The sequence below is a fragment of the Cervus elaphus genome, chromosome 5 (genome assembly GCF_910594005.1).
Source record: "Cervus elaphus chromosome 5, mCerEla1.1, whole genome shotgun sequence".
NCBI lineage: Eukaryota > Metazoa > Chordata > Mammalia > Artiodactyla > Cervidae > Cervus > Cervus elaphus.
Window position 1 is genome coordinate 17,222,320 of NC_057819.1, and position 26,515 is coordinate 17,248,834.

At 41.1% G+C, this 26,515-nt stretch overlaps 1 protein-coding gene and 1 long non-coding RNA gene across 10 annotated transcripts in view; one reads left to right on the top strand and one right to left on the bottom strand.

Moving 5' to 3' along the window:
- Nucleotides 1-26,515, bottom strand: part of LOC122693885 (acyl-CoA dehydrogenase family member 10) — a 51,376-nt gene that overhangs the window by 17,110 nt on the left and 7,751 nt on the right. For 8 of the 9 annotated variants that reach the window (XR_006341053.1, XM_043901823.1, XM_043901822.1 and 5 more), the window contains exons 4-12: nt 25,183-25,377; nt 21,288-21,446; nt 20,427-20,586; nt 18,830-18,971; nt 13,979-14,047; nt 12,356-12,537; nt 7,831-7,981; nt 6,399-6,544; nt 5,472-5,645 (exon numbers count right to left, since the gene is read on the bottom strand). Coding sequence is in view for 8 of the 9 variants with exons in the window: in XM_043901823.1 (XP_043757758.1) it covers nt 5,472-5,645; nt 6,399-6,544; nt 7,831-7,981; nt 12,356-12,537; nt 13,979-14,047; nt 18,830-18,971; nt 20,427-20,586; nt 21,288-21,446; nt 25,183-25,377 (1,378 nt within the window). In the remaining variant the exon portion in view is untranslated. The remainder of the gene's footprint in view (nt 1-5,471; nt 5,646-6,398; nt 6,545-7,830; nt 7,982-12,355; nt 12,538-13,978; nt 14,048-18,829; nt 18,972-20,426; nt 20,587-21,287; nt 21,447-25,182; nt 25,378-26,515) is intronic. The other variant, XM_043901828.1, reaches the window with a different exon arrangement.
- Nucleotides 3,968-26,515, top strand: part of LOC122693890 — a 29,012-nt gene continuing 6,464 nt past the window's right edge. The window contains exons 1-3 of the long non-coding RNA XR_006341057.1: nt 3,968-4,071; nt 6,999-7,105; nt 22,355-22,504. This is a non-coding gene — a long non-coding RNA (uncharacterized LOC122693890). The remainder of the gene's footprint in view (nt 4,072-6,998; nt 7,106-22,354; nt 22,505-26,515) is intronic.

Sequence of the window (26,515 nt, forward strand, 5' to 3'; positions counted from 1 at the left end):
TATAAATCAGTCCCCAGGCTTTGGTCACTGCTGTCCCCCTGCCAACCTAAGGATGAACCCAGATCTCCTGTGATGACATCAAAGAGAGAATGCCTTTGAAACACATCCTTTTTCTCCAAAATCCACTTTCCCAAGGCAATACCAAGTATCTCTATAAGCGCTATTCACCTGAAGTTACCACAACATTGTTAACAGCCTCAACATTCAGAAAACTAAGATCATGGCATCTGGTCCCATCACTTCATGGCAAATAGATGGGGAAACAGTGGAAACAGTGACAGACTTTATGTTTTTGGGCTCCAAAATCACTGTAGATGGTGACTGCAGCCATGAAATTAAAAGATGCTTGCTCCTTGGAAGAAAAGCTATGACCAATCTAGACAGCATATTAAAAAGCAGAGACATTACTTTGCCAACAACGGTCTGTCTAGTTAAGGCTAAGGTTTTTCCAGTAGTCATGTATGGATGTGAGAGCTGGACTATAAAGAAAGCTGCTGCTAAGTCACTTCAGTCATGTCCGACTCTTAGCGACCCCATGGACTGCAGCCCACCAGGCTCCTCCGACCATGGGATTTTCCAGGCAAGAGTACTGGAGTGGGTTGCCACTGCCTTCTCCGAAAGAAAGCTGAGCACCAAAGAATTGATGCTTTTGAACTGTGGTATTGGAGAAGACTCTTGAGAGTCCCTTGGACTGCAAGGAGATCCAACCAGTCCATCCTAAAGGACATCAGTCCTGAGTGTTCATTGGAAGGACTGATGTTGAAGCTGAAACTCCAATACTTAGGCCACCTGATGTGAAAAGCTGACTCACTGGAAAAGACCCTAATGCTGGGAAAGATTGAAGGTGGAAGAAGAAGAGGATGAGATGGTTGGATGGCATCACCGACTCAATGGACATGAGTTTAGGTAAACTCCAGGAGTTGGTGATGGACCAGGAGGCCTGGTGTGCTACAGTCCATGGAGTCGCAAGGAATCGGACACAACTGAGCAACTGAACTGACGCCAATACAAAATAAAAAGATTTTTACAAAAGACTTCAACAGCTAATTAAGAAGACAAATGCACAGAAATAGTATTTATGTTCAAAGAGTTGAGTTTTTTTGTTTTCCTAATCAAATGATTTTATCCTAATCTTTAAAAACACTGACTTCATTGTTTTTATGTAAGAAAACGAAGGCCCTTCCTCAGTGTGTCTGCTGGCTCCCCAGGTGGGAGGGAAGGGAGTGCATAACTGATATTAGAGGAACGGAGGCCTGAAAGGACAGCTCAGCTCTTTTCCCGTGTGGTGGCAAGCATGTGAGGTGTTTTGCCTCTGAGCCAAGAAAAGTTTGAGGCCATGCCAGTGGCTCACAGGATCTTGGAAACTGTCAAAGGGCCTCCTGATCGGCAACTTGGGGACAATCTGGTGAAGTTTATTCGTATAGAGATTCTAGAATGGATAATTCTGTTTTAAAAACTGAGATTTAATTGACATAATGGGCATAATTGAGCCAGTTATCCCTAGACACTGGAGCAGAACTCAGAACACCAAGAACTCAGCTGCTCACCAGGAAATGCCCTTAGGCAATCAGGCCTGTTCATCACCGTTTGGACTTAGCAGTCATTCTGTTTAACTAAATGTTCCTGGTTACTTTTCACTGTAAGACCTCAACAAAAATTGGGAAATACTGGCTTAGAACTGACACTCTCCAAAGAAGAGACAATACCATTTCCAGGAAGCACTGCTTATTGAGACCACAATGGTCAGATCAGGGAGGGTTAAACTACAAATTCTCTAGATACTGATTTTTCTCTGGAGAAACCTTCTACCTCCAGATATGCAGATAATACCGCCCTGTGGCAGAAAGTGAAGAGGAACTAAAGAGCCTCTTGATGAATGTGAAAGAGGAGAGTGAAAAAGCTGGCCTAAAACTCAACATTCAAAAAATTAAGATCATGGCATCCAGTCCCATTACTTCATGGCAAAGAGATGGAGAAACAATGGAAACACTTTATTTTCTTGGGCTCTAAAATCACTGCAGATGGTGACTGCAGCCATGAAATTAAAAGACACTTGCTCCTTGGTAGAAAGGCTATAACAAACCTAGACAGTGTATTAAAAATCTGAGCCATTACTTTGATGGCAAAGGTCTGCCTAGTAAAAGCTATGGTTTTTCCAGTAGTCACGTATGGATGTGAGAGTTGGATCATAAAGAAGGCTGAGTGCCAAAGAATTGATGCTTTCGAACTGTGGTGTTGGAGAAGACTCTTGAGAGTCCCTTGGACTGCAAGGAGATCAAACAAGTCAATCCTAAAGAAAATCAACCCTGAATATTCATTAGAAGGATTGATGCTGAAGCTGAAGCTCCAATACCTTGGCCACCTGATGTGAAGAGCTGACTCATTGGAAAAGACCCTGACGCTGAGAAAGGCTGAAGGCAGGACAAGAAGGGGATGACAGAGGACAAGATGGTTGGATGCCATCACCAACGGAATGGATATGAGCAAGCTCTTGGAGATGGTGAAGGACAGGGAGGCCTGGCATGCTGCAGTCCATGGGGTTGCAAAGAGTCAGACACAACTGAGCAACTGAACAACAACAGCAACTGCCTGGCATGGTGCCTGACCTAGCAGAGGCTCTTGGGAGTGAATGGATGATCAATTCCCCTACTGCAACTGCCTTTCTCAGAAGATTTTGACACCCTGGCTGAGAGCAAAATGCTACCAGAAAGCCTTGGGTACTGATGAGCACAAAGCTAAGCTGTCCTCATAGTACCAGCAAACCCACTGCTGGGCTTCTTTCTATTCGCCTTTTTAAGTTTTCATTTTGGAAAATTTCAAAGACAAACAAAACTAGAGAGAAGAATTTAATGTACCTACAGGTTTCTGCCACTCAGCTTCAATAATCATCAAACCACGGCCAATCCTGTTTCATCCTCTGCCTTTCCACCCCGAACTGCCCTGGATTTTGCTGCAGTAAATCCCAAACACCACATCTTTATACTTACATTTCATTTATGTCTAAAAATAAAGACTTAAAAACATTCACACAATATCATTATCACACTTAAACAGCAGTTAACTATGACTCCTTAATATCCTCAACTATCCAGTCAGAATTCATTTTTTATTGACTGTCTCACAAAAATTTTTTTCAGAACATTTGGTTTTTCAAACAGGGATCTGAATAAGATCCAAATACTGTTTTTGGCTAATATATCTTTTAAGTCCCTGAGATAGATAAGACTGTCTCACAAAAATTTTTTTCAGAACATTTCTTTTTTCAAACAGAGATCTGAATAAGGTCCAAATACTGATTTTGGCTAATATAAGTTTTAAGTCTCAACATCGTATCACCTTTTTCATTTGTTGAAGAAACTGAATTGTTTCCCTGTGAAGTTTCCCAGAATCTGGATTTTTGTGAGTGGCTTTGGCTCAGTGGTGCTATTTAATGTGCTCCACTGAACCCTCTGTTCCCTGTAAGTTGATGGCTGGCACTAGAGGCTTGGTCAGATCCAGGTTCAACTTTTAAGGGCAGCATCAGGAGGTATGTAATGTCTGGCTGCCTCTCTCAATGATTTTAGCACCATCAACACTTATTTTCCAGATGCATTCATGTACCGGGATGGCAAATTGGTGCTATGCTAATTCTATCACTGGGTCCAGGATGCTTCTCTGAAGAAAAACTTCCTCATTAATCATTTGGTTAACATGACATCTAATTTGTATAGGAAAGGCAGGATAAGTGGTTGCCTTTCCCCTTTCATTTACCAATTATCAGAATAATGGGTTGCTTCCTTCTCAGCCTCCACAGTCACCAGTGAGATTTTTAGTATCACTCTTTACTCATAAATTTAAACATACTTGATGTGTGTCATCCATTCTAGCTCTCATCCTTGCTGGTGCTCAAAGTTTCCTGTCATTAGCAAGTGGGAGTCTATTCAAGTGGACTCCTGAGACAGTTAAATATGACCTTCATAATCAACAACCTCCTATCTTTCTGGTACAGGAAGATGTTCCAGATTCATCTTGTGGATATTTTGCCCTAGACCTGAAATCAGTCACTTCTCCAAGGTGCCCTGGTTCCTTTTGGTAAGAATGTAATTTATAGATTATAATGTGGATGATTATAGGTACTTAATGCTACTGGCCTAGTCACTATTGCTAAGTCTTTGGGAAGTCTTTTGGGAGATTCTACCTTCCTGCTTTCTAATTGCTTTCCTTCTACATAGGAAACAAAATTTAATCTGTCTTTATACCTTCTTAAATAATTTAGGCTATAGATTATTTCAGTTTCTACCCTACAGAATTCAGAATGAAAACTAAATTGGCACAGTAACACTGTGCCATACTTGCATATATGTGAACACTCCATAGGTGACACATGTATATACTGTGTTCTAAGTAGCCAAAAGTTTCTTCTCAAAAGTTCAAACTTTAAAGATATAATCTAGAAAACACTGGTTAAATAAACTATTTTCCCATATATGTAAGAGGATCATCAAAGAAAATACAGTAATCTTTTTTTCTTCTTCAACAATCCTCTCACTGGGCAATTTGGCAACATCTAAAAAATTTAAAATACACAAATTTTTAACCCAGAAATTCTAACTCTGGGAATTTATCCTTCAGATATATTCAAATATGAGTAAGAAAAGATGTCCACCAACAACTATATGACTGTGAAAATCTGCAGACGATCCAAAGATACATCAATAGGGTAACTGGTTAAATACATTACAGTATATCCATACAATGGAACGTACTATAGAAAGCAAAATGAATGATGTCTATACATATTCACATGGAACGGTCTCAATGAAATACTGTGAAGTGGAAAAAAATAAGGAATTTGCCTTACATAGTTGTTAAATACATATATATGTCCATAATATATAAAAATATATATATACACACAATCAGTTCAGTTAAGTTGCTCAGTCATGTCCGACTCTTTGCAACCCCGTGAACTGCAGCACGCCAGGCCTCCCTATCCATCACCAACTCCTGGAACTCACCAAACTCATGCCCATTGAGTCGGTGATGCCATCCATGGTATTTCATAAGAATTCTTTGGCATAAAAAATTTTTATATCAAGGTACTAAAAAATAACATGTAAAATGATCACATTTTTATAAAACTTGCAGAGAGAGACAGAGAGGAGAGACAACAGATATACAGAAAAATTGGGGCCCAAAAACCCTTAACAGTAGCTTCATCTTTAAGGAATGATGCTGAAAAGAATGGAAGGTGATTTTATATTCTTCTATATGATTGAGTTCTTATGATGTGTTTTTACTTTTAAAAAGTTTTGTACCTTATTTTAATAATTAAAAAAAATTCTCAATATTGCTTAAAAATATATGCTATACACTTGCTGACAAATGACTGAATTAACTGAACTTTGTAGTTTGGTCATGAGAGGGTTTCAGGGAGAGAAGCCCCTTGGCGTGACTCACACCCGAGGCCGGCTCTCGTAGGCTCCCATTACCTGTGAGTGAGCGCTTGTAGACTCCCTGCAGGATTGCAGCAATGCGGAAGAAGGAGAAAGCCACGTAGAAGTTCCAGTTCTCAGTAGGAGGGATCCCCATGTGAAGACAGTACATCCTGAAATAGTCCTCTGCAGTAGGGATTCCCAGCTCAGTCAAATCACAGTCACTCAACCCTGAAGCGACAGAGCCAGGACCGGGCAATGACCTCATGCTCCCCTGTGGCTCCCAATATTTGAATTCTGAAAATCATCTTGTCCCTTGGAAATAAGTTTCACAACTAGTTCAAAGGGTTATAGGTCATCATTTTAAGATGTCTGGAATCCAAGCATGAAGCTGTTATTCATAACCTGGTTCTTAAAAGTTTCAGACTAAACTGGCAGTAAAGGAAGCAATGAGGGGCCTCCAAGTTCCATCTGGACCACAGGTCAGGGTGGATGCATATTATTTTCTGTCAGTCATTTGATAAAAAGTGGTATACAAAGAAATCTCACCAAATTATGAAAAAGATAACTGCAACAGATAAAAAATCTTACTGATTTTCTTCATTTGTAATATTTTTATGGTTCAGAAGCATATAATATATTCTGTTCCAAGAACTTATCCTAGGAGTATACCTTATATACAGGCAAAGATATTACTATGCAGATATTCACTGCCCTTTTTGTGGAAGCACAGGGAAGTTAGTAAGAAAAAAAAACAAACAAACTGGAAACAAATACCCAAATAGAAATCAAACCAAATGCCTTGAATGAGTTAATTCTTTAACAATGAAATCCTATGCTGTCATTAAAAATGATACTGTAGGAGAAATACTAAATACCTGAATTTCATGAAGCAGCCCAATCACCAACTACTTCAGCTGAGTTTGCCCAAATCTTTGAGAATGGAGGCGGCTCCATCCCCACTCCCCCAGCAGCAGTTCCTACCTGGCTGAATGGGAAAACCGGATGGCAGGTAGTGAGCCAGGCAGTTGTAGGCCACATCGGCAAGGGGGTCGCCTAAGGTAGAAAGTTCCCAGTCCAGGACAGCAACCACCTCGGCAGTTTCCGGATGGAACAGCAGGTTGTCCAGTCTGAAGGAGCCGCAAGGAATGGAGACAGCACTAAGAGAACTGACCACTGGGGAGTGTTCCATGCTGAGTGTTTATTTTGTTGGCCCCTCCAAACACACTTCCCACCCCTCTGTGCCCCATGTACCCAGAAGCCTGCAAAGGCCGCATCCACCAGCTCCCTTGCCCTCTGGCTCAGCCAATGGGGATACCAACAGGTAATGGGAAGGGGGCCTGCATATTAATTCCCCAGCCCCTTCTCAGCACAAGGCCAAGGGACAGCTGTGTTCCTCTACCAAGGGCCATAGCTTTGGTGAGGCAGCCCTTGCCACGTAGAGACAGTATCCTGGTTCTGGTAATTCTCCTTCCCTGAGATGGTTTTAAAACAGGTTTGCAATTTTTTTACACTCTTGCCACAAAAGGAAGAGTCTAATCCTTCACCTTTGGAAGCATCTCACTTCTAACAATTATGATGCAGGTGGAAGTGGTGCCGAGTGACTCCCAGGACAAGGACAGAAAAGGTGATCAGCTCCCATCTGGCTCTCTCCCCTCAGAATACACACCTTTGCAGCCCTGAGCTACCAGGTAAGAAGTCCAACTACCCAGAAGATGCTATACTGGAGAGTACGTGTGTGTGCAGTTGCTCAGTCGTGTCTGACTCTTTACGACTCTATGGACTGTAGCCCACCAGGCTCCTCTGTCCATAAAATATCCCAGGCAAGAGTACTTAATGAGTTACCATTTCCTCCTCTAGGACATCTTCCCAACTCAGGGATTGAACCCACATCTCCTGCATTTCCTGCACTGGCGGGGAGATTCTTTACCACTGAGTCACCTGGGAAGCCCCATACTGAAGTGACTGGTTGAGAAACCATAGATATACAGAAAGAGATTCAGGGAGCCCAGCTCTCCTCTGCCCCCATGCAGATGTGTGAGTGAGCCACCAGGCGATTTCAGTCCCTGGCCTTAAAGTCACTCCCCAGACTGTAGACTCATGAGTAAAATCACTGCTGTGGCTGTTGACAGCAATGCAGTTTTGGAGGTGTGTGTCCTGCAGTAGTTACAACTGGAGCCCGTGCTTGCGCCTTCGGACCTGGGGGTGGTACTAACTCTTGCGGTGGCAAAGGCCCCAAATGTCAGTAGTGTCAAAGCTGACAAACCCTTCCTTAAAGGCCATGCACAGGGAGATAATTGTGCATGGATAGTTGTCAGCAGTAAACTGGGGCAAGACCAGCTGCTTCTTTCCCCTTCAAATGCCCTTCCCATCACTTTCCACATATAAATATCAACCCTCCTCATGCCAAGTTGACCTGAAGTCCCCGTGCACCACTGTGGTCCGCTGCTGCCTGGGAAGGTGGAGGGGCAGCCACTCGATGAGCCTCTCCATTGCTGGAATGGTGCTGGTTTCTGAGGCTCGATACTGCTTGATCCACGTTTGCACCTGACGTGCAACATAGTCCCCTGAGGGAAAGGAGATTAGAATATGGTGTGCCATTTCAACAAACTCCAAAGGTTTCAGAAATCAACCACTGCATGAAACCCTTTGTAATGTCTGAGGCATCTTCATCCCATGACTGGAGAATTTTCCACCTGATGCTCCTGCTCCCTCAACTTGGAAGCCACTGCTATTTTGTCTTGGCTGGATCTGTGTGATCTGGGCATTGTTCCCAGCCACACAGCCCTCTGAGCCTGATCTCTGGCCCTCTCAGAGATCCTATAAGCTTCCTAACAGCCTTTAATAAATCCTTTCTTAGCTAGAGGACAGTGCTTGGCTAAGAGCATGGACACCGGGATAGATGGTCTGAGTTTGGTTCCCAGCCCTGCCATTCTCTGTGTGGTCTCAGATAGGTTACTTTATGTCTCCATGCCCTTATTGGTCATCAGTGAGGTGGCCCTCATTAGAGTTGTTGGGAGGATAAAATGCATATACTTATGGCTGATTGACTTCAATGTACAGCAGAAAGCAATACAACATTGTGAAGCAACTATCCTCCAATTAAAAATAAAATAAAATAAAAAACCTGAAAAAAAAAAAAATGTAAGGGCCCTGAAACTGTTCCTGGCATGTAGTAAGTAACACATGAGCATTTGCTATTATTCAGTTGTTTATTAAGAAACCCAGAGTTACCACAGTTGAGGAACTTGCAAGTTATGGGACCTTAGACTAGAAACGAGTTCTGGAGTTACCTGGCTCACAGTTAAGCTTTTCAAATGATTTAACCTTTCTAAACCTCCATTGCTTCATCCGTACAATCGGTGTACTGATACCTATATTCCCTAGGACCGTTGTGAAGGACAAATGAAATCCATATATAACATGCCAAACACAGAAGGCTGCTCAATGAATAATGGCCATTATTACTGTCACCGTCATTGCTGTCAAATGACAATTATTGTCACTATTAATAATAAATAATATACCAGGCCCATGCTCTAAGTCAAGCCCTGACCCCTCATCTGAGAGAAAAATGTTTCCCAGGAGCTTGAGGACAACAATAGAGAGATTGGGCTTCTTCCATGGAGTCAACTGCACACTCGGAGCATCTATTCACCTGTCATTAGAATGATCCAGCAGAGCTGTAAGAGGATCAAAACCCAAGGAATTCAACCCAAAACAAATCAAGCCTTGAGAACTAACTTTCAGCTTTCAGAATTATAGCAAGTAGAAGTCAGCAGTAAATGAAACCATAATCAAAATAAATCTATAATACACTTAACTGGTACCTTTAAAAACTCATTTTAAAAAATTGGTGAGGGGCTTGTTCTAGACTCTTCAATCAGATCCTGATTTGGAACCAAAAAACCTTGCTTATAAAAGGTACCAGAGGAATAATGAGGAAATCGAATATGGACTGGGTCTTAGATATTCTGAGAAAATGGTAAATTTTCTTGGATGTGATAATGGTGCTGGGGGATGGTCTTATTATTAGGAAATGCATACTGAAGCACTTAGAAGTCAAGTGTCAGGGTCTCTTAATCATGCAGATAGATAAATACAGAAAGAGATAAATGAATATGGCAAAAGTTAGTCATTCTTAAAATCAGTCATGGGATATAGTTATTCACAGCACTACTGAATGTTTCTGTAAGTTTGAAAATTATCATAAGAAATCAAATACTAAAGCCTCCAGGAGCTGAACCTTTGTTGAAGGAGCCCCTCAGGTTAATCTATGTGGATTTAGGATGTCCCCCTGTCCCCCATGCACACACCACCCCAGTGTTGCGCACACTCCCTTCTCATGGGAAGCAGGTACAGCTGTCCCTGTGTTTCTGCTCTGTTGGCCACTGGCCTCAAGCAGGCCTGCCAAGGCACAAACACCCTTCCTCCCCAAAGCAGCCTGCCCTCTGGGATGAAAAAAAGGGAATTATGCTCTCTGTAGGTCCTTGGTGGAAAGTTTCTTTGTCATAACTTGATTGGACCTAAAGGGATCTTTGTCAAAAGTTCCTTTTCATCAGAAATCATGTTTATGTGCTTTTTTTCCCCTTACAAATTTATATTTGTTCTCTTCAATAAATCATATATTTACCTGGTTCAAAATTTAAGTGACAAAAATGTGTACAATAAATCCCCAATCCCCTGCCCAGCCACTCAGCCCTTTTTCCCCAATGGTAAACCATGTGGCCAATTTCTTAGGCATCCTCTTGGGGATATTCTTCACGTGTACAAATAAATTAAATTTATTTAAATGTACCAATTTTACACAAATGGTGTATTAGCTATACACAGCCTGTGCCCTGCCCAGCAGCAGGATTCCTAACATAACTTAAGAAATTACAGGATACTTGAAAAGAATACCTGATGGCCCTGTAGCTGGACCAGTGAATGTGAAATCTGAGGAAGCTGCTTTATGTAATAAGCCTTAAGACATAGCCAGCAGCCCAGGAGCCTGACCCTGAGTTATATAAAATCAGACCAGATTTCTGCTTCGTCTCTTTGTCAACCTAATAGGTCAGTGGAAAGTATATCAGAATGGTCCACTTTAAAACTAAAAGGCAAAGGATCCACTCAGCGCATAGAAGAGCCCTCCTTAAACTGTCCTGTCTTCACTGTGCAATGGGATGTCACACTGCCCACGGCTTCATGTGACAGCGGCTTTGTCCATTCACAGCACTGGAACAGGTGCCATCTCCTTTGCTTTTCATATCAATGCTGTGAGGGGGGCAGGGCAGGGCTTTTTTACTCAACCTCTATTCTTGAGAAAACTATGACAAAGTAATGGGGCTTGCCCAAGGTCACCCCACAAATCAGCATCTAACTTCTGTTCCAGGGCTCTTTCCATCCTGAAACAACATATCAATATAGGCAACATCTGTTGTCTTTGCCTACTGGCCCTTTTACTAGTAACTAGGGCTCCAGATGAAATATAGGATGCTCAGTTAAGTTGAAATTTTGGATCAGTTCAGTTCAGTCACTCAGTCGTGTCCAGCTCTTTGCGACCCCATGAACCGCAGCATGCCAGGCCTCCCTGTCCATCACCAACTCCCGGAGTTTACCCAAACTCATGTCCATTGAGTCAGTGATGCCATACAACCATCTCATCCTCTGTTGTCCCCTTCTCCTGCCCTTAATCTTTCCCAGCATTAGGGTCTTTTCAAATGAGTTAGCTCTTTGCATCAGGTGGCCAAAGTATTGGAGTTTCAGCTTCAACATCAGTCCTTCCAATGAACACCCAGGACAGATCTCCTTTAGGATGGACTGGTTGGATCTTCTTGCAGTCCAAGGGACTCTCAAGAGTCTTTTCCAACACCACAGTTCAAAATTTTGGATAGACAACAAATAAATTATTATAAATATCTTCCAGTGAGACCACCAAGATGGAGGGGAACCCCACTAAATTGGTAATTCTGGTAAAAAATTAGCATTTGATACAGATCTGGCTACAAGTGGAAAGGGTAGAGAACTCCCTCTATTGTGACTGGGAAGTCAGCAAGCCTCCTATGTGGTAGCAAAGTTTCTCAAATGGTTAGTTTTGAGGCCTCACATCATGTGCCTACAGAGTGATAGAATTTTAGGAAACTTGGTAAAAATATGTCAGGAAGTCGATGTACATTGGATACATACTGTAGCATTTGATACAGTCCTAGAGGAATAGGCATGCTTTAGTTAAAAGCAGAGAAAGAACAAAATACAGCTTACTGAGATTCTTTTTAACCACAGTCAGGAATGCATTGAGTCAGATAATTTTGAATGCGCAGGGCAAAGTGAAACTCTGTGGCTCATGCTAAAGTATCTGCATGCAAAAGCATGGAGACAGTTGTGATGGTGGTTATAAAGCTGTGTGCATTTGTCAAAATTCATAAAATGCTACCTTTCAATACAACTGACTTCCAAAAAAAAAAGGAAAAGGGAAATCCTGACAACACCAAGTGTTTACAAGGATGAGTAACAACTGGAGCTCTCAGACAATTTAAAAAATAAAATAAAATAAAGAAAAGAGCAGCAATAAATTATACAATACAGTGGCGTTTAAAAAAAATTTACCCCTGTTGAAAAGAATATTTAGACGAAATGGTAAAAAAAAATGAAGAAGAAAATACATATCTTAAGTACTTTTGGCCAGTCAGTATCAGAAAAAAAGAAAGATTTAAATAATACAGTGAGATAAAATTTGCAGGGAAAAGAGATTCTATAGTCCATGGAGGGATTTATCTCAGGACAAAACATCTAGGTAAACAACACCTGCACTAAAATGAAAGTGGATTTTCAATTAGGAAGCTAACAAGCCCACCTCACGTTTACCAATGGTGCCTTAAAGTCCTGGCACAATGGAAATCCAGAAAGCAGAGGACCAGTGAGGAAACATCAGCACAGAAGACAAGGGGCCCGGTGCTCACCGTGTTTCCCATAGTCTTCCAGGCCTGCAGCCTTGAGGTCCACACTGTGAATCTTGCACAAGACTCTGTTCATGGCAGTGTAGATGGCCCGCCTCTGGCTGGGCTCCAAGCCTGGCAGAGAGGGGTCTTTGTAGATGAGGCCTGGGCAGTATTCCATCAGATAGAAAGGGGTACCAATGACACTGGGAGGGACACAAACAGGGTGTTTCAGCGCCCGTGCTGTGGCAGGCTGTTAGGGCACTGCTCTGTCCTGTGTGTAAGCTATAAGTGCTGGATGGGAGTTCAGACTCAGAGTACTGGAAATTTCCTTTTTCCTCTGCACAGAAGTGGAAGTTAGAAGTACTCTTTCCCCAAACTAAGCCACACATAAACATCCCTGTCTACACTTCCTTGCCAGCATGCCTCTCTTCTCTTTGGAATCTACTCAGAATGGGATTGTGATAATACAGGAAAGCAGCATGTTGGGTCAGGGGGTGGGGGGTCAGGTCTGGAGTCACACAGAACCAGGCTTAAGTCCCACCTCTGCCCTTCCTAGAATTGTGATCCTGAGGAACATATTAAACCTCTCTGAGCTTTGTTTTTACTAAATCTATAAAGCTTCAAAGAATAGCTATAAGAATTAAGGGAGCAATATATAGGGAATGCCTGGCATATGTGTCTGGTTCCACGAGGGTTCAATAAATATCCTTTCTTGTTGTTGATGTTATTTTCATCATTATTCAGTGAAATGAATGACATATACAACACCCCAAAGTATTAGGGTGACACACCAAAATGTCATTAATCAATCTTTTCGTCACTACTAGAAATCAGTTTAGTACTCTGAAAAGTTGTTTTGAAAATTCTGTTATAAATATTCATCCTGACTTGAACATTTAAATTATTTTTAGTTTAAGTGTAATACTGCTGCTGGAGTTATGAAAGAACATGTCTTTATTCTTAGGAGATATGTGCTGTCTGCAACTTACTTCAAAAGGTTCAGTGAATAATAATTACATACATATGAAATATACTTACTTATAAAACAATTATATAATTATTTATCAAAACAGTAAATTAGAAAATGTTTATATATTAACTATTTCTATAAAATTATTTTGTCTATATCATACACTTACATATATACACACACGCACACACACACACACACACACATATATATACACACAGAAAGCAAATGTGGCAAAATGTTAACAAATGTTTTCATCTAGATGAAGTGTAAATGGGTGCTGACTGTACTGTTTTTTCCTCTTTCAATTTCTATGCATGTTTCAAATTTTTCATAATTAGAAAATCAGGAAAAAAGAGACTCAGAAAGTATATTATAATGCAATTCAAAAACAATTTAGAAAGCCCCCAATAAAAAAATTAATTAAAACAAACAACATGAAGCTACATGGACATATGCTCTTTAAATGTTAGAAAAGATGTTTCCTACCAATTCTCACAAAAGCAGGCATTTATCTTTCAGGATAACTTAAACCACTCTAGGGGAGGTTGCTATAAAATCTCTTTTCTACTTGAATTTTACTTGTCTTTACTCTAGCAAACTAGAATTTGAGTTAATATATGGACTTTTCTGTAGCTTGAATATACAATGGAAAAAATAAATCTGAACATTACCTTGAGTCTTCACAAAGGTCAAGAACTTTGGGGACAGGGACTCCAGCATTTGCAAGGGCTTTCATTATCCTGACAGAACAAAGATGAGAGACACTGCTGAATGAGGTGATCAGATTTTCTTGAAATTATTTTTTTTATTTTAAAATGGTACATGCAAAAATCAAAATGGAATGCTAAACTTTAAAAATTTCAATTGACCCAAGAAGGCAAAAAGGCAAGGAGAACAGAAGAGAAATGGGACAAAGATCTAATAGGAAAATCATAGACCTGAGTCAAATATATTGATAATTACATTCAATTTAATAGCGTAAGCATTCCAATTAAAAGACAAAAATTGCTCTACCGAATACAAAAGCAAGACTTAATATGCTTTAACTATAAAAACATAGAAAAAATGAATAAAATATGAAAGGATGGAAAGAGAAGTTCCATGAAATTGGTGAGCATAAGAAAGCTGGTGTAACTATATTAATATCAGAAAAAGAGACTTAAGACAAAGAGAACTACTAGAGATAAAGAGGGACATTTCAGAACAATACAAGAGTTAATTCACCGGGAAGATATTATAATCATAAATGTGTATGTGCCTTAAACAACAAGGCCCTACTGTATAGCACAGGGAACTCTATTCAATATCCTGTGACAAACCACAATGGAAAAGAATATGCAAAACAATATATATATGTATGACTGAGTCACTCTGCTATATAGCAGAAATTAAACATAACATTAAATAAATATACTTCAATTAAAAAAATAAAAAAACATAAATGTGTATGTGCCTAATAACAGAGCTTTAAAATACCTGGAGTAAAAATTTCATTATTAAAGACAGTAATGGACAAACTGACAATCATAACTGAGACTTTAGAATGCCTTTATCATTAACTGACTTTATCAGACTAACTAGAAGTAGTAAGATAAGAACAACACTACCAACCAACTTGATCTGTTGGACAGTTCTATAACACTCACACGACATCCACAGGATATATGTTCTTCATGAGGGCACACAGTACAGTCACCAAGATTTATCATGTAATGGTCCATAAAATAAGTCCTAAAAGTTTCCAAGTATCAAAATCTTAGTATTTCCAAGACCTTAATGGAATTAAGTGTAAGTGTTAGTCGCTCAGTCATGCCCAACTCATTGCGCCCCCATGGACTATAGCCCACCAGGCTCCTCTGTCCATGAGATTTTCCAGGCAAGGATACTGGAGTGGGTTGCCATTTCCTTCTCCAGGGGATCTTCCCAACCCAGGGATCGAACCCGGGTCTCCTGCACTGCAGGCAGATTCTTTACCAACTGAGCTACATTCCTTGACAATGGAATTAAAGGAACATTAAAAAACATTAAAAAACTGTAATAATAATAATACATGTCAAAACTTGTGGGATGCAGATGTGCTTAGAAAGTGATTCATAACTTTGAAAGCTCATGTTAGGAAAGAAGGAAAATGTAAATCATTTACAATTACAAAATGTAAGGTTATAGCTAAGAAGGTAAAAATACATCCACAGTAAGCAGATGGAAAGGAATAAAGCTCTGAGGAAAACTAAATGAAATAGAAAATAAACAGAAAAATTAATAAAACTAAGCATTTGTACTCTTCAACGCAACGATAAATCCTTAAGTAGACTGATGAAAGAGAGAGAGAAAATACAAATTATCAGTCAATTGCAGGAATCGTAAAGAGAGGACATCACTAGAAATCCTACATACATTAAAAGGACAGTAAGGAAATATTTTGAACAATAAATTTAATTGTTCATATGAAGTGGACATATATAACTTTATATATATTTATAACATAATTTTATGTATTTTAAAATATAAATGGACAAATTCCTTGGAAATTACAACTTCCAAAGCTAAGGTAAGATGAAATAAAAGACCTAAATAATCCAAAATTTATTGAATTGAACCCATAAGCAAAAACCTTTTCCTAAAAAAACTCCAGGCCCAGATGAGTTTACTGGTAAATTTTATGAAACATGTAAGGAAGACATTTTTAAAATAGAAGAATAATTAGTCTTATCACCAATAACTGACTCTCCTGCTTTTGCCTGCCTGATGTCCTTTTCCCTTTTCATGTTCTAATATTAATACCTTAGACATTCCTTTGGGAAACAACTCTCCCCAGCTGTAGTTCACATGCTTTGGATGACAGTGATTCAACCCTGATTTCAGGGTTGAGCACATGACCCAGATTTGGCCAATCTGAACCATGCATCCTCCTAACCACAGAGATTGGTTCAGGAACAAACTTGTGACCCATATTAGGCCAGTAAGTCAAACTCAGGAAGTATCCTATAGTGTTCACTCGGGTTATCAAGGAAACAAGTGTTGAGAGATGGAGAGAGAGAACAAATGGGTCCTGGTGACATTATTTGGGCCCTTGGATCCAGCCATACCTGAAAGATTTAGATAATGAAGTCACTACATTTTACCACTTCTCCTTTACTTTTTTGAATACTTAAATCAGGCTAGGTGGGTTTCTGTCATTTAACAATTTGTACTGACAAACCACCAAAACGTGATAACAGTAAATTTTTTGGTGTGTTCCTTTCCAATATTTTTGTTTCAATGTATGCTGCTGCTGCTAAGTCACTCCAGTCGTGTCCGACTCTGTGAGACCCCATAGACGGCAGCCCACCAGGCTCCCCTGTCCCTGGGATTCTCCAGGCAAGAACACTGGAGTGGGTTGCCATTTCCTTCTCCAGTGCATGAAAGTGAAAAGTGAAAGTGAAGTTGCTCGGTTAGACTCTTAGCGACTCCACAGACTGCAGCCTACCAGGCTCCCCTTCCATGGGATTTTGCAGGCAAGAGTACTGGAGTGGGATGCCATTGCCTTCTCCTAATGTTTCAATGTATAAGTCTTTACAAAAAAAAAAAAAAAAAACAGTTAAGACATATATAGTTTGTATCTGTTTTTGCTACATTAAGATTTTATCATATACATTTTATTACAGGCATCCTTTTATTGGCAGCAATCACAGTATAATCATTAAGACTGGGCTATGGAATCCTACCACCCCTGGGTGTGAAGCCAGGCTCCATCCCTCACATACTAGTTATATATCACTAGGCATGTTGCTCAGTTTTTTTAAGCTTCATTTTTCTATAAAACAGCGGCCATAATAGGACCATATCAGGGGGTTGCTGAGAATTATCTGAATTAACAATACATTCAAAGCATGTATTATAGTGCCTGACAGATACTGAACACTCAGTAAGTATTAGCTATTACTATTATTGTTCCAACAAATAGAAATACCAAGGTTTGCAAAATCATTTCTTGATTACTGCATCTATAGGTTATTTCCATTTTTTTTACTGTAAATGACACTGCAGTCAGCATATTAATGCATAAAGGTTTTCTCCCTATTTAGAACTATTTTTTAAAGAGAGATCCTCTATTGGAATTATTAGGTATAAAAATATGACTACCCTGAGGTTTTTACAAATTGTGTTATACTGTTTTCCCAGTTTTCCAAATTTGATTTAGCATTTTATAAGCAGATACATGTTTCATCTTCAAGTGCACATTTTATTCCTTTACTAAAATGGAAATTCTGTGCATTTTGGATTTTTGGATGTCCTTCGAACAGTCCAGAATTCCTCAGAACACTGGGAAGTTGGAGAGAGTCCCCAAGCAGAATGCATACATAGTGGTAGTTCCACATTTCAGGGTTTTGCTTCTGTAAGCACATTCTGTCACATGGGCACATATATAAATATAAATGCTCATACATAGCTATAGGACTTCTGCGGGCTTCACAAATGAACCCCAAAGCCTTCATAAATGTCAGTCATCAGTAGCTGTAATACAGAGAGTCAGACATAAGGAACCAAAAAGTCAGAGGAGAGACAGTAAATAACGAGACGAGACCAAGAGCTAAAATCACATTTTCCTGACTACTCGCTGCAACTTTCCTTCTGGAGAACATGATAGGCCGGAAGGAAGGTGGAGGAGGAGGCAGAGAAAGTCTTCTAGGAGAGGAAGCTCCACTCTGGAGCCCAGTCATCACGCTATCACTCACTGTCCAAGGATTTGGAGCTAGGTTTTTCAACCTACTATGCTTTGTTTTGTTTAATATTTATTTTGACTGTGCTGGGTCTCCATTGCTGTGCACAGGCTTTCTCTAGTTGCAGAGAGTGGGTGCGACTCTCTAGTGTGGTGTGCATGCGGGCTTCTCATTGTGGGGGCTTCCCTTATGCAGCACCGGCTCCAGAGTGCTCAGGCTTCAGTAGTTGCAGCTCCCGGGCTCCAGAGAGTAGCCTCAGTAGCTGTGGCCCCAGGCTTAGTTGCTCCGAGGCATGTGGGATCTGCCCAGACCAAGGATCAAACTGGTGTCCCCTAACCAGTGTTCCCTGCATTGCAAGGGAGATTATTGTCCACTGGACCACCAGGGAAGCCTCAACCTACTATGTTTAAGTTTTCCTATTTGTGAAGCAAGAGATTTTACTTGGGATGGGTTATAACACATTTATTGTTTTAAACATCTTATTATAAAAAATATCAAACATATACAGAAGTAGAAAGATTCATACAAGGAATCCCAGGTTTCAACAACTGTCAACTCATGGATAGTTTCAATAACTATCAACTCAACTCTTTGGGCAATAGCCCCATTTAGTAGAATCTCAAAAAGTCTTGTCTCCTACAAGTTTAGTTAGAGAAAACAAGCTCCTAAAATTAGGGGACATGTTCTTATCTGAAATAATCTTGGAGCATCATACTTAAAATTTTAAACGTCTCAAGGCACTATGAGGGGTGCTGACTTGCCCCAGGGGTGGGGCTATGGAGGCTGGGGACAGTGAGCATAACCCTCACTCTGAGAATTTACCTGAACTCCCTCTCTACTGCATGCGCGGATGGAAGGAGTGTCCCGGGGGGTTTCTTCCTCAGAACCAGCTGATGGTTAGCCAGCTTGACGTAGTAGGTGGGATTTGACTGCCCGTGATCAAACTGAAGGAGTTCCAATGGGCCTGTAAGTTTGGAAGCAAGGAAAACTCAAACCAGCTCTGGAGGACAGATGTGGACAGAGACTCTTTCTTTCTAATGAGTACTGCACATGCACCAAGAGCATTCTGATTTGGAATGCACTGTAAGGAAAGCATCTCCTCCCTGGGTACCAGACATGACTGGGTCAAATCTCCAATGTCACATTATAATGTAGCAAAGGCCGCTGAATTTACATCACAACAATTTTCACTTTGTGCAGGTGTCTAGTTTTGTCCTTCCTGCCTATTTCTGCTCCATGAGAAAAGCCTTATAGTTCTGTTTATCAACCACAAGCACAGTCATGGCAACCCATCTTGCTGACTGGAATGCTTTAAGCCAAGGACAAAAGGTGCCCTTGTGTGTCCCTCACCCCATGCTTGGGCACATCACACCTGATACTAGTGTGACAGCTGAGAGCAGCTATGCAGAGGCCTGCTTTCAGAGATGCAATTTCCCATTCCATCAAGCTAAACTGTGAGGCTCCCTTGCAGAACTAGTTTATATGGGGACTCTGCAGTTCCGCTCCAGTATTCTTGCCTGAAAAATCCCCATGGACAGAGGAGCCTGGCTACAGGCCATAGGGTCACACAGAGTCCGACATGGCTGAGCGACCAAGCACAGCACAGCACAGCACTTCCACTGCAGGGGGCACCGGAGGGGAAGCTAAGATCCCACAGCCAGGAAGCCAAAACAAACCAGCAACAAAAAGAAACAGCCTAATTAGCCCTGGTCTTGTCAATGAGATGAACTTGACACATAAGATTCATTTCACTTGATCAGAAGAACAGGCAGTGGGAGTTTGCCTGAGTTGCCTGGTCTGGTCAGAAAGGCTCCCTCAACTTTGTAAAGGCTCTACAACAATCCATCAAGGGAAAAAATTCCTCACATGAAGCTGCATACAAAGAGTACTTTCAAGGATCAAACTTGAGCACCAGGTAAAAATTTCTTCAAAAGTTCATGAAACTATAATAAAAAATTTTTTTTTTAAAAAAAAGGTATTGAAGCACCTGTTTTTCTGAGGGTGGAATATGAAAAAGAAGAGAGGGACCTCTGAAAGATGAAGACAAATTGTCTCATTTTAAACTCATGTGACTTTTTAAGTCATCTTCACAAAACAGGCTGTCATCTCAAAAATATCAAAAAGACCCAAACATCCTAGGCACATACTGCAAGTTCTTCTCCCCTGGGACAGCCATTTGCAGGCAACTGCTGCCACGGCATGGTCTCACATGGAACAAGAGCCAAGTACACTCTGGCACCCATAGAAAAGGAGGTCAGTGCTTTTTCCCCAGCAAAACAGAGCAGCACCCGGGTCTGCAGGGCCACCTGGCTACTTTCTTTACCACATGGCATCTTTATCTCCAGCATATTCCACTAGAAGAGAAAGGAAGATCCAGACTGAAAGCCTAGCCTCTACCAAAATGCAGAAACTTAACTACCTGTGGGTTGGGTCCCCAGTAAGTCTTTGAGGTACTTCTCCAAAGCATCTTTGGGAATTTCCATCGTCTTTCTCACAGGGCGAGTGTTTGGAACAGCCATTCTCAATGGAAATCCCAAAAGAGTTTCCAATTCCTTTACTGCAGTCTCTAGGTCATGAACCTGGTTTCAAAGAGAATATTGAGCATGGATCCTCAGACAACCCTGACCTCTCCTCCTACCTGTTCTCTAAGAGGGTACATTTATAGAGGAAAATATAAACAAAAGCCAGTTCTCTAAGCAAGGACTTTGGAGCCAGCATAATCAGCTCATGAAAAAGCCTCAGAATGACTTTCCTCCCCCCATTTAATTCCTAACCACATTAAACTCTTTTATCTGCTGGAGAGAGTGCCAGTTAAAAGTTCATTAATACTCCCTTGTGCCAGGAGGGCAAAATGTTGTACTGGAATATCCATTCTGCCCCCATAGGCCCATCAGCTAATAATGAAAACCTAAACGTAGAAAGCTGAACCCCCTCCCTCAACACACACACATATGGCTTCTCCTGTTTCAAAGCACTGAGGTGGTGCAAGTGGCTGGTAGTTGAACAGCATCAACAGGCCAGCAGGACTGTCACCCAAAATGTCTTAAGCCTGCCATTCACCTCCCTGTGTAACTCTTTTCTCAAAATGCCTTCTTACTTCCTACTGAAAATACAAGCTGCTAGTCAACTAGACCTCATAATTAAAAAAAAAAAAAAAAGACTGGCAGCAAGGGCAAAAACCACCAGAGGCAACTCCAACTCTGAGTGTAAGAGGACTGCAAAGAAATACTTAACACTAGTGTCTGAAGCACAAAGGGGTTCAAAAAACAGTGACCATTACCTTAATGGTGTGAATACCAAGGCTGGCAGCTGCTTTTAGATTTGGTCCAAGATCATCAAGAAAGATGGACTCAGAAGGCTGCCGGCCGAGCCTCTCCAAACACAGTTTGTATATCCTGGGGTCTGGCTTGCAGACACCTTCCAGGCAGGATTCCACGACCTGAGGGAGAGGCAGGAAGGAGAGATGAACATCCCTAAAAGTGGTGTTCCCATGTTATACCCCGGTATGTTTTTTTGAAAAGAAGACCAGAGGGACAGCGGAGATTTGTCATAACAAGTAACTTAAGAGTGTCATAATATAAAATGATGTTGCTTTTTTAAGTGGAGTGACTTGGATATACTCATCAGGAAAATGGAAACACTGATAGCCATCTTACCCATCTTAACAGTAGTTGGGAAACTTAGTGAAACTGGAAGGTGTTCCAAAATGATACAGCATTCTGCTCATGTTAGGTATTGTGGCTGCAAGGAACAGAAGAAAAGCTGCACATTTCAGTTTTAGGGTAAGTATTTCACCATGTTTTCAGAAAGAAAGGCAGTATTTACTGTTTTAAAAGAAACATGACTTTAATATCCATATTTCAGAAGTGAAAAAATGAAGAGCTATATTCAACCTAGACAGGACTGACACCAAAGATAGTCAGTGGCCAAGACAGGTTTCATGCAAAGAGCCTCCTCCATCCTGACAGCCTTGCCTCAAACTCTATCTAGTCCAGAACTGGTGAGGGGCATCTGAGGGTTCAGGAGAACCCTGAAAAGCTGTCTCAGTGTCAGGTTACCTCTGATCCAGCAACCCCCGTAAGTCCTCTGACATTGACCCCAGGACTTAATCTCCTGTGAATAGGTCTAAAACAGCCATAGAGGCCTGTAGCCAATATTCTCTGGGTCTGTCCTAAGAATAGAACTAAATCCCTCACTCACTCCTGAATTGACCCTTGCTCTCCAAGATCAAGGACAAATCTGAGGGCCCCTCCCTCTCCTCCAAATTCCCACTGTTCAAGGTTGGCGGAGAACTGCCCTTTTGGGTAAATAAATGTTGAGTAACTTACTCTTACTTATTCTTCCCAGTCTCCTAAGGACCTGAATGAGCTAAAAGAAAACAGAAATTCCTTCTGAAGAAAACATCAACAGTGGGTAGTGGAGAAGCCAGGTGTTTCAGACACCAATGAAGGCATCACGTGACAGGAAAGCAGCACATCTGGACAGCCAAGACAAGAGGTGAGAGGGGAGCAAACCCTGGGATCTGGGCCACATCTGGCAAGCAGACACCTCCTCTCAGAGGTGATTATATCTGGGAAAGGGAAAAAATTCTTGAGATTTAAATTGGATAACACCCCTGGCCTTTTCCTTGTGTTCTGTTTTACAAGATAAAAAATTTCTGGGGTTCTGTTTTATGAAAATGTGAACACACCTAACATTCTTGTGTTATATAGTAAAAAACAGCTAGAATGGTAAATCTTAGATCACATGTTCTTTGACAATAAAATATAATGTAAAAGTTTTTACTTAAACAAATTAGAGGACCAAAATTTAAAAGCCACATTCACCTCAGCAGAAACAGAGTCCTATAATATTATTGAAAAGTTTAGGAACAGCCTCCAAAGATGATGGGGATCATAGGAATGGTTATATTAGCTTTGTGTGCAAGCTAAGTCGCTTCAGTCATGTCCAACTCTTTGTGACCCCATGGACTGTAGCCTGCCAGGCTCCTCTGTCCATGGGATTCTCCAGGCAAGAATACTGGAGTAGATTGCTGTGCCCTCCTCCAGGTCTGCCTGACCCAGGGATCGAACCCACGTCTCTTATGTCTCCTGCATTGGCAGATGGGTTCTTTACCACTAGCACCACTTGCGAAGCCCAGCTTTACTTCTATCAAAATAAATATTTTTCCTCATAGCTTTAGAGGATAAAAACGTAAACTCTTGCTCTTGAGGAAATAGATTTTCAACACTCCAGGTCGCCTACAGACCTAAAATATGAAAATGGATCAGAAAAGGCTGCCTGAAAGCACCCACCAGAGAGTCTATGAAGTCTTCATAAACGAGTCCATCGTGTTAAAGAAGCTCACAAATCCTTAAACACTTGAAGGGCCCAGTGTGAGCCTGGACAACCTATTTTGTCCAGATCAAGATAATAATCCCCATTGCCGCAATGGAGGGAAGGAATCTCTGAAAATAATCTGCCAGGCACTCTGTAAAGTGCTTTGTATGTATTATAGTCTGAGATCCACACAGCCACCCTAAAGAAAGAAAATTGCTGCTCCTGAACCACAGGTGAGGAAACTGCGGTTCAGGGAATCAGAGCTACTGCCCACAGCAAGCTGCAGACAGGATCCAAATATGGCTGAGGTCCCTGAGCCCCCAAAGGGGAGGATGTTTGGAGAAAGGCTGTGCTATGGACAAGCCAGGAAACCAAGAGTCAAAGTGGGTAAGGAGCCAGACAAGGGTACAGAGGGAAGAGAACTCTTATCTTGACAGGCTCTGTATAACGATGAATGAGGAGGTGGGAGGTGAAGAGAGCATTAGGCTGGGTGGTTAATTTCCCATATTTGAACTCTGAATTTCTGCTCGTCTGTTTCACTAGTTGGTTTTTTTTTTTTTTTTTTTTTTTTGGCCATGCTGCATGGAATGCAGGGTATTAGTTCACTAAACAGGGATCGAACCCGCCCCCTGCAGTGAAAGCAGAGCAGGGGACTGCCAGAGAAGTCCTGATTAGATTTTATGTTCTAAAATATCACTATCCAGTAAAATTTATACAATGATAGAAATGCTATATTGCCCTGTCTGACACAGTAGCCACTAGCCACATGTGGCAGCTGACCACCGGATGTGGTGAATGCATGTTCCTGAGGGCAGGACTTGTGTCAGTCGCATTGAACACAGTGGCCCTTCATGCCTAGCCAGGGCCCAGTACACAGCCACTGCTCTGAAAGAATGTGTTTTCTGACTCAAGTTTAAGCTAGTCATCTATCAATAACTTCTATCTGTCCCAGGATAATGATAATATACTTCCTTTGAGGAAAATGGGGAGCCTTTCACAGAAGTAACATCCTGGCACAGAAGACCATCTCCTGACTCACAATCTTCTCAGGTACTTTGATAGTCTAGCCCTTCACACACTGTCCCACACGGCGGCCCCTAGTCATATGTGATAATATACATTTCAGTTGGAATAGAATTTAGTTGCTCAGTGCCACTCGTCACATCTCAAGTGTTTAACAGCCATGTGTGTGACTAGTAGCAACCATATTAGACATTTCCTTTCCTGCAGTAAGTTTGTTTGCTCAGCAATGGTCTAAGGATTAATGCCATAGAAATAGAGGGCAATGGGGTTGGTCTTTGAAAAGGTCAAAGAGCCCATTAAAAGGTGAGGGCTGATCAAAGTACAGATGTTATCTGATGCTGTTGTTGTTGTTGTGTGAGTTCAGTTGTGTGCAACCCTTTTCAACCCCATAAGCTCTAGGCTGCCAGGCTCTCTGTCCACGAAATTTTCCAGGAAAGAATACTGGAATGGGTTGCCATTTCCTACTCCAGGGGCTCTTCCCGACCCAGGGATCGAACCTGCAGCCCTTGTGTCTCCTGCACTGGCAGGCAGATTCTTTACTAACTGTACCACCTGGGAATCCCTGATATCTGATGACTAAGGTTCAAGTCCAGATGAAAGGGAGTCTCTGAAGCTGAGGTTTCACCCAGTTATCAAAGCCCATAAATAACCTTGCTCACAGCTCAGGGATACTTTGCAAGTCCTCTTTCCCACCTATCATGTCTAATCCTAACTCAGTCAACTGTGTGAATAAACAAACCCATTCAAGACCTGCTAAGAGGCAGCGTTAGTGCTGCATCCTAAAGTAAGGACAGAGACTTGATTCAGATTGTTCTGGATCCCTGTCAGCTTACCACATCAAACTGTTTCCGGTCCAAGGGCAAAAAGCTCTTCCCATTGGGAAGATAAAAATTATTGCTCAAGACTGCAGTCTGAAGCCCTTTAGCCCGAATCTGAGTTATGGCCTCAGTCATCACTGGAAACTGCTTCGTCACTCGCTCACTGGTCAGCAGAGAGAAAAAGGAGTCCACGGGCACGGAGGTCTTTGACTAAGATTGGAGGTAGGGAGAGAAGAGAACCAGCCATCATTAAGAGTAAGAACAGCTTATCACCAACACAGAAAAACATATTCCAGGCTTCCTGCCACTACCCCAGGCCTCTGGCTTGCTGCCAAAAGGAATTCTCTCTTTCAGCCCTGGTGCAGAACTTTGCATATAAGGTTGTAAAAAGTTGCTTAGAATTAGAATTACAGTGGTTAGGGAATGGAGCAATTTATATCAATATTCAAGTTAAATGAATTCTTTACTTCACTCATTCATTGTCAATTTCAAAAAGATTCTGAAGACTCTAAGAGGATACATGAAACCCTAAAAGTGAATTAAGCAGATGTAATTTAATTTTTCACAAAGGCTCCTCTGTCCATAGGATTTTCCAGGCAAGAGTACTGTAATGGGTTGCCATTTCCTTCTCCAGGAGATCTTCCTGACCCAGTGATCGAACCCAGGTCTCCCGCATTTTAGGCAGACACTTTACCATCTGAGCCACCAGGGAAGAGCACAATTTTTTAATTTTTTAATTTTTAATGACCCAGAGATTTGATGATTCTGCATTGTCTCAGCTTCAGCATGACAAACGGAATGTCAGTTTCTGATCAATTTTTGTGATTTTAAATTCAGTCTCTGTGGGTTTTAAAACCTCTTATTTTATCATGTTTCAAAGTTTGCAATGGCAAGCCTGCTATTTTATACATACACACACTCATTTTACAACAGCTTTATTGAAATACAATTCATATATCACACAAGTGGCCCATTTAAACTGTAAAATTCAGTGCTTCTTTTTTTTTTTTTTTTTTTTTTTTTTTAGTGCTTCTTAATGTATTCACAAAGGTGTAAAACCCTTAAGACAATCAGTTTTAGAACACTTATGTCACCCAAAAAAGAAACATCATACCTATAAGCAGTCACTACCCATTCCTCTGCCTCCCTGCCCCCGATTTCCCAATACTCCCAGTCCTAGAAAATAACAACTCTATTTTCTACTTCTATAGATTTATCTGTTCTGGGTATTTCATATAAGTGGAATTGTACAATACGTAGTCTTTGGGGCTGGCTTTCTATGACCTAGCAGAATGTTTTATATATATATATATATAAATATTTATTCATTTACTTAAAATTGTGGTAA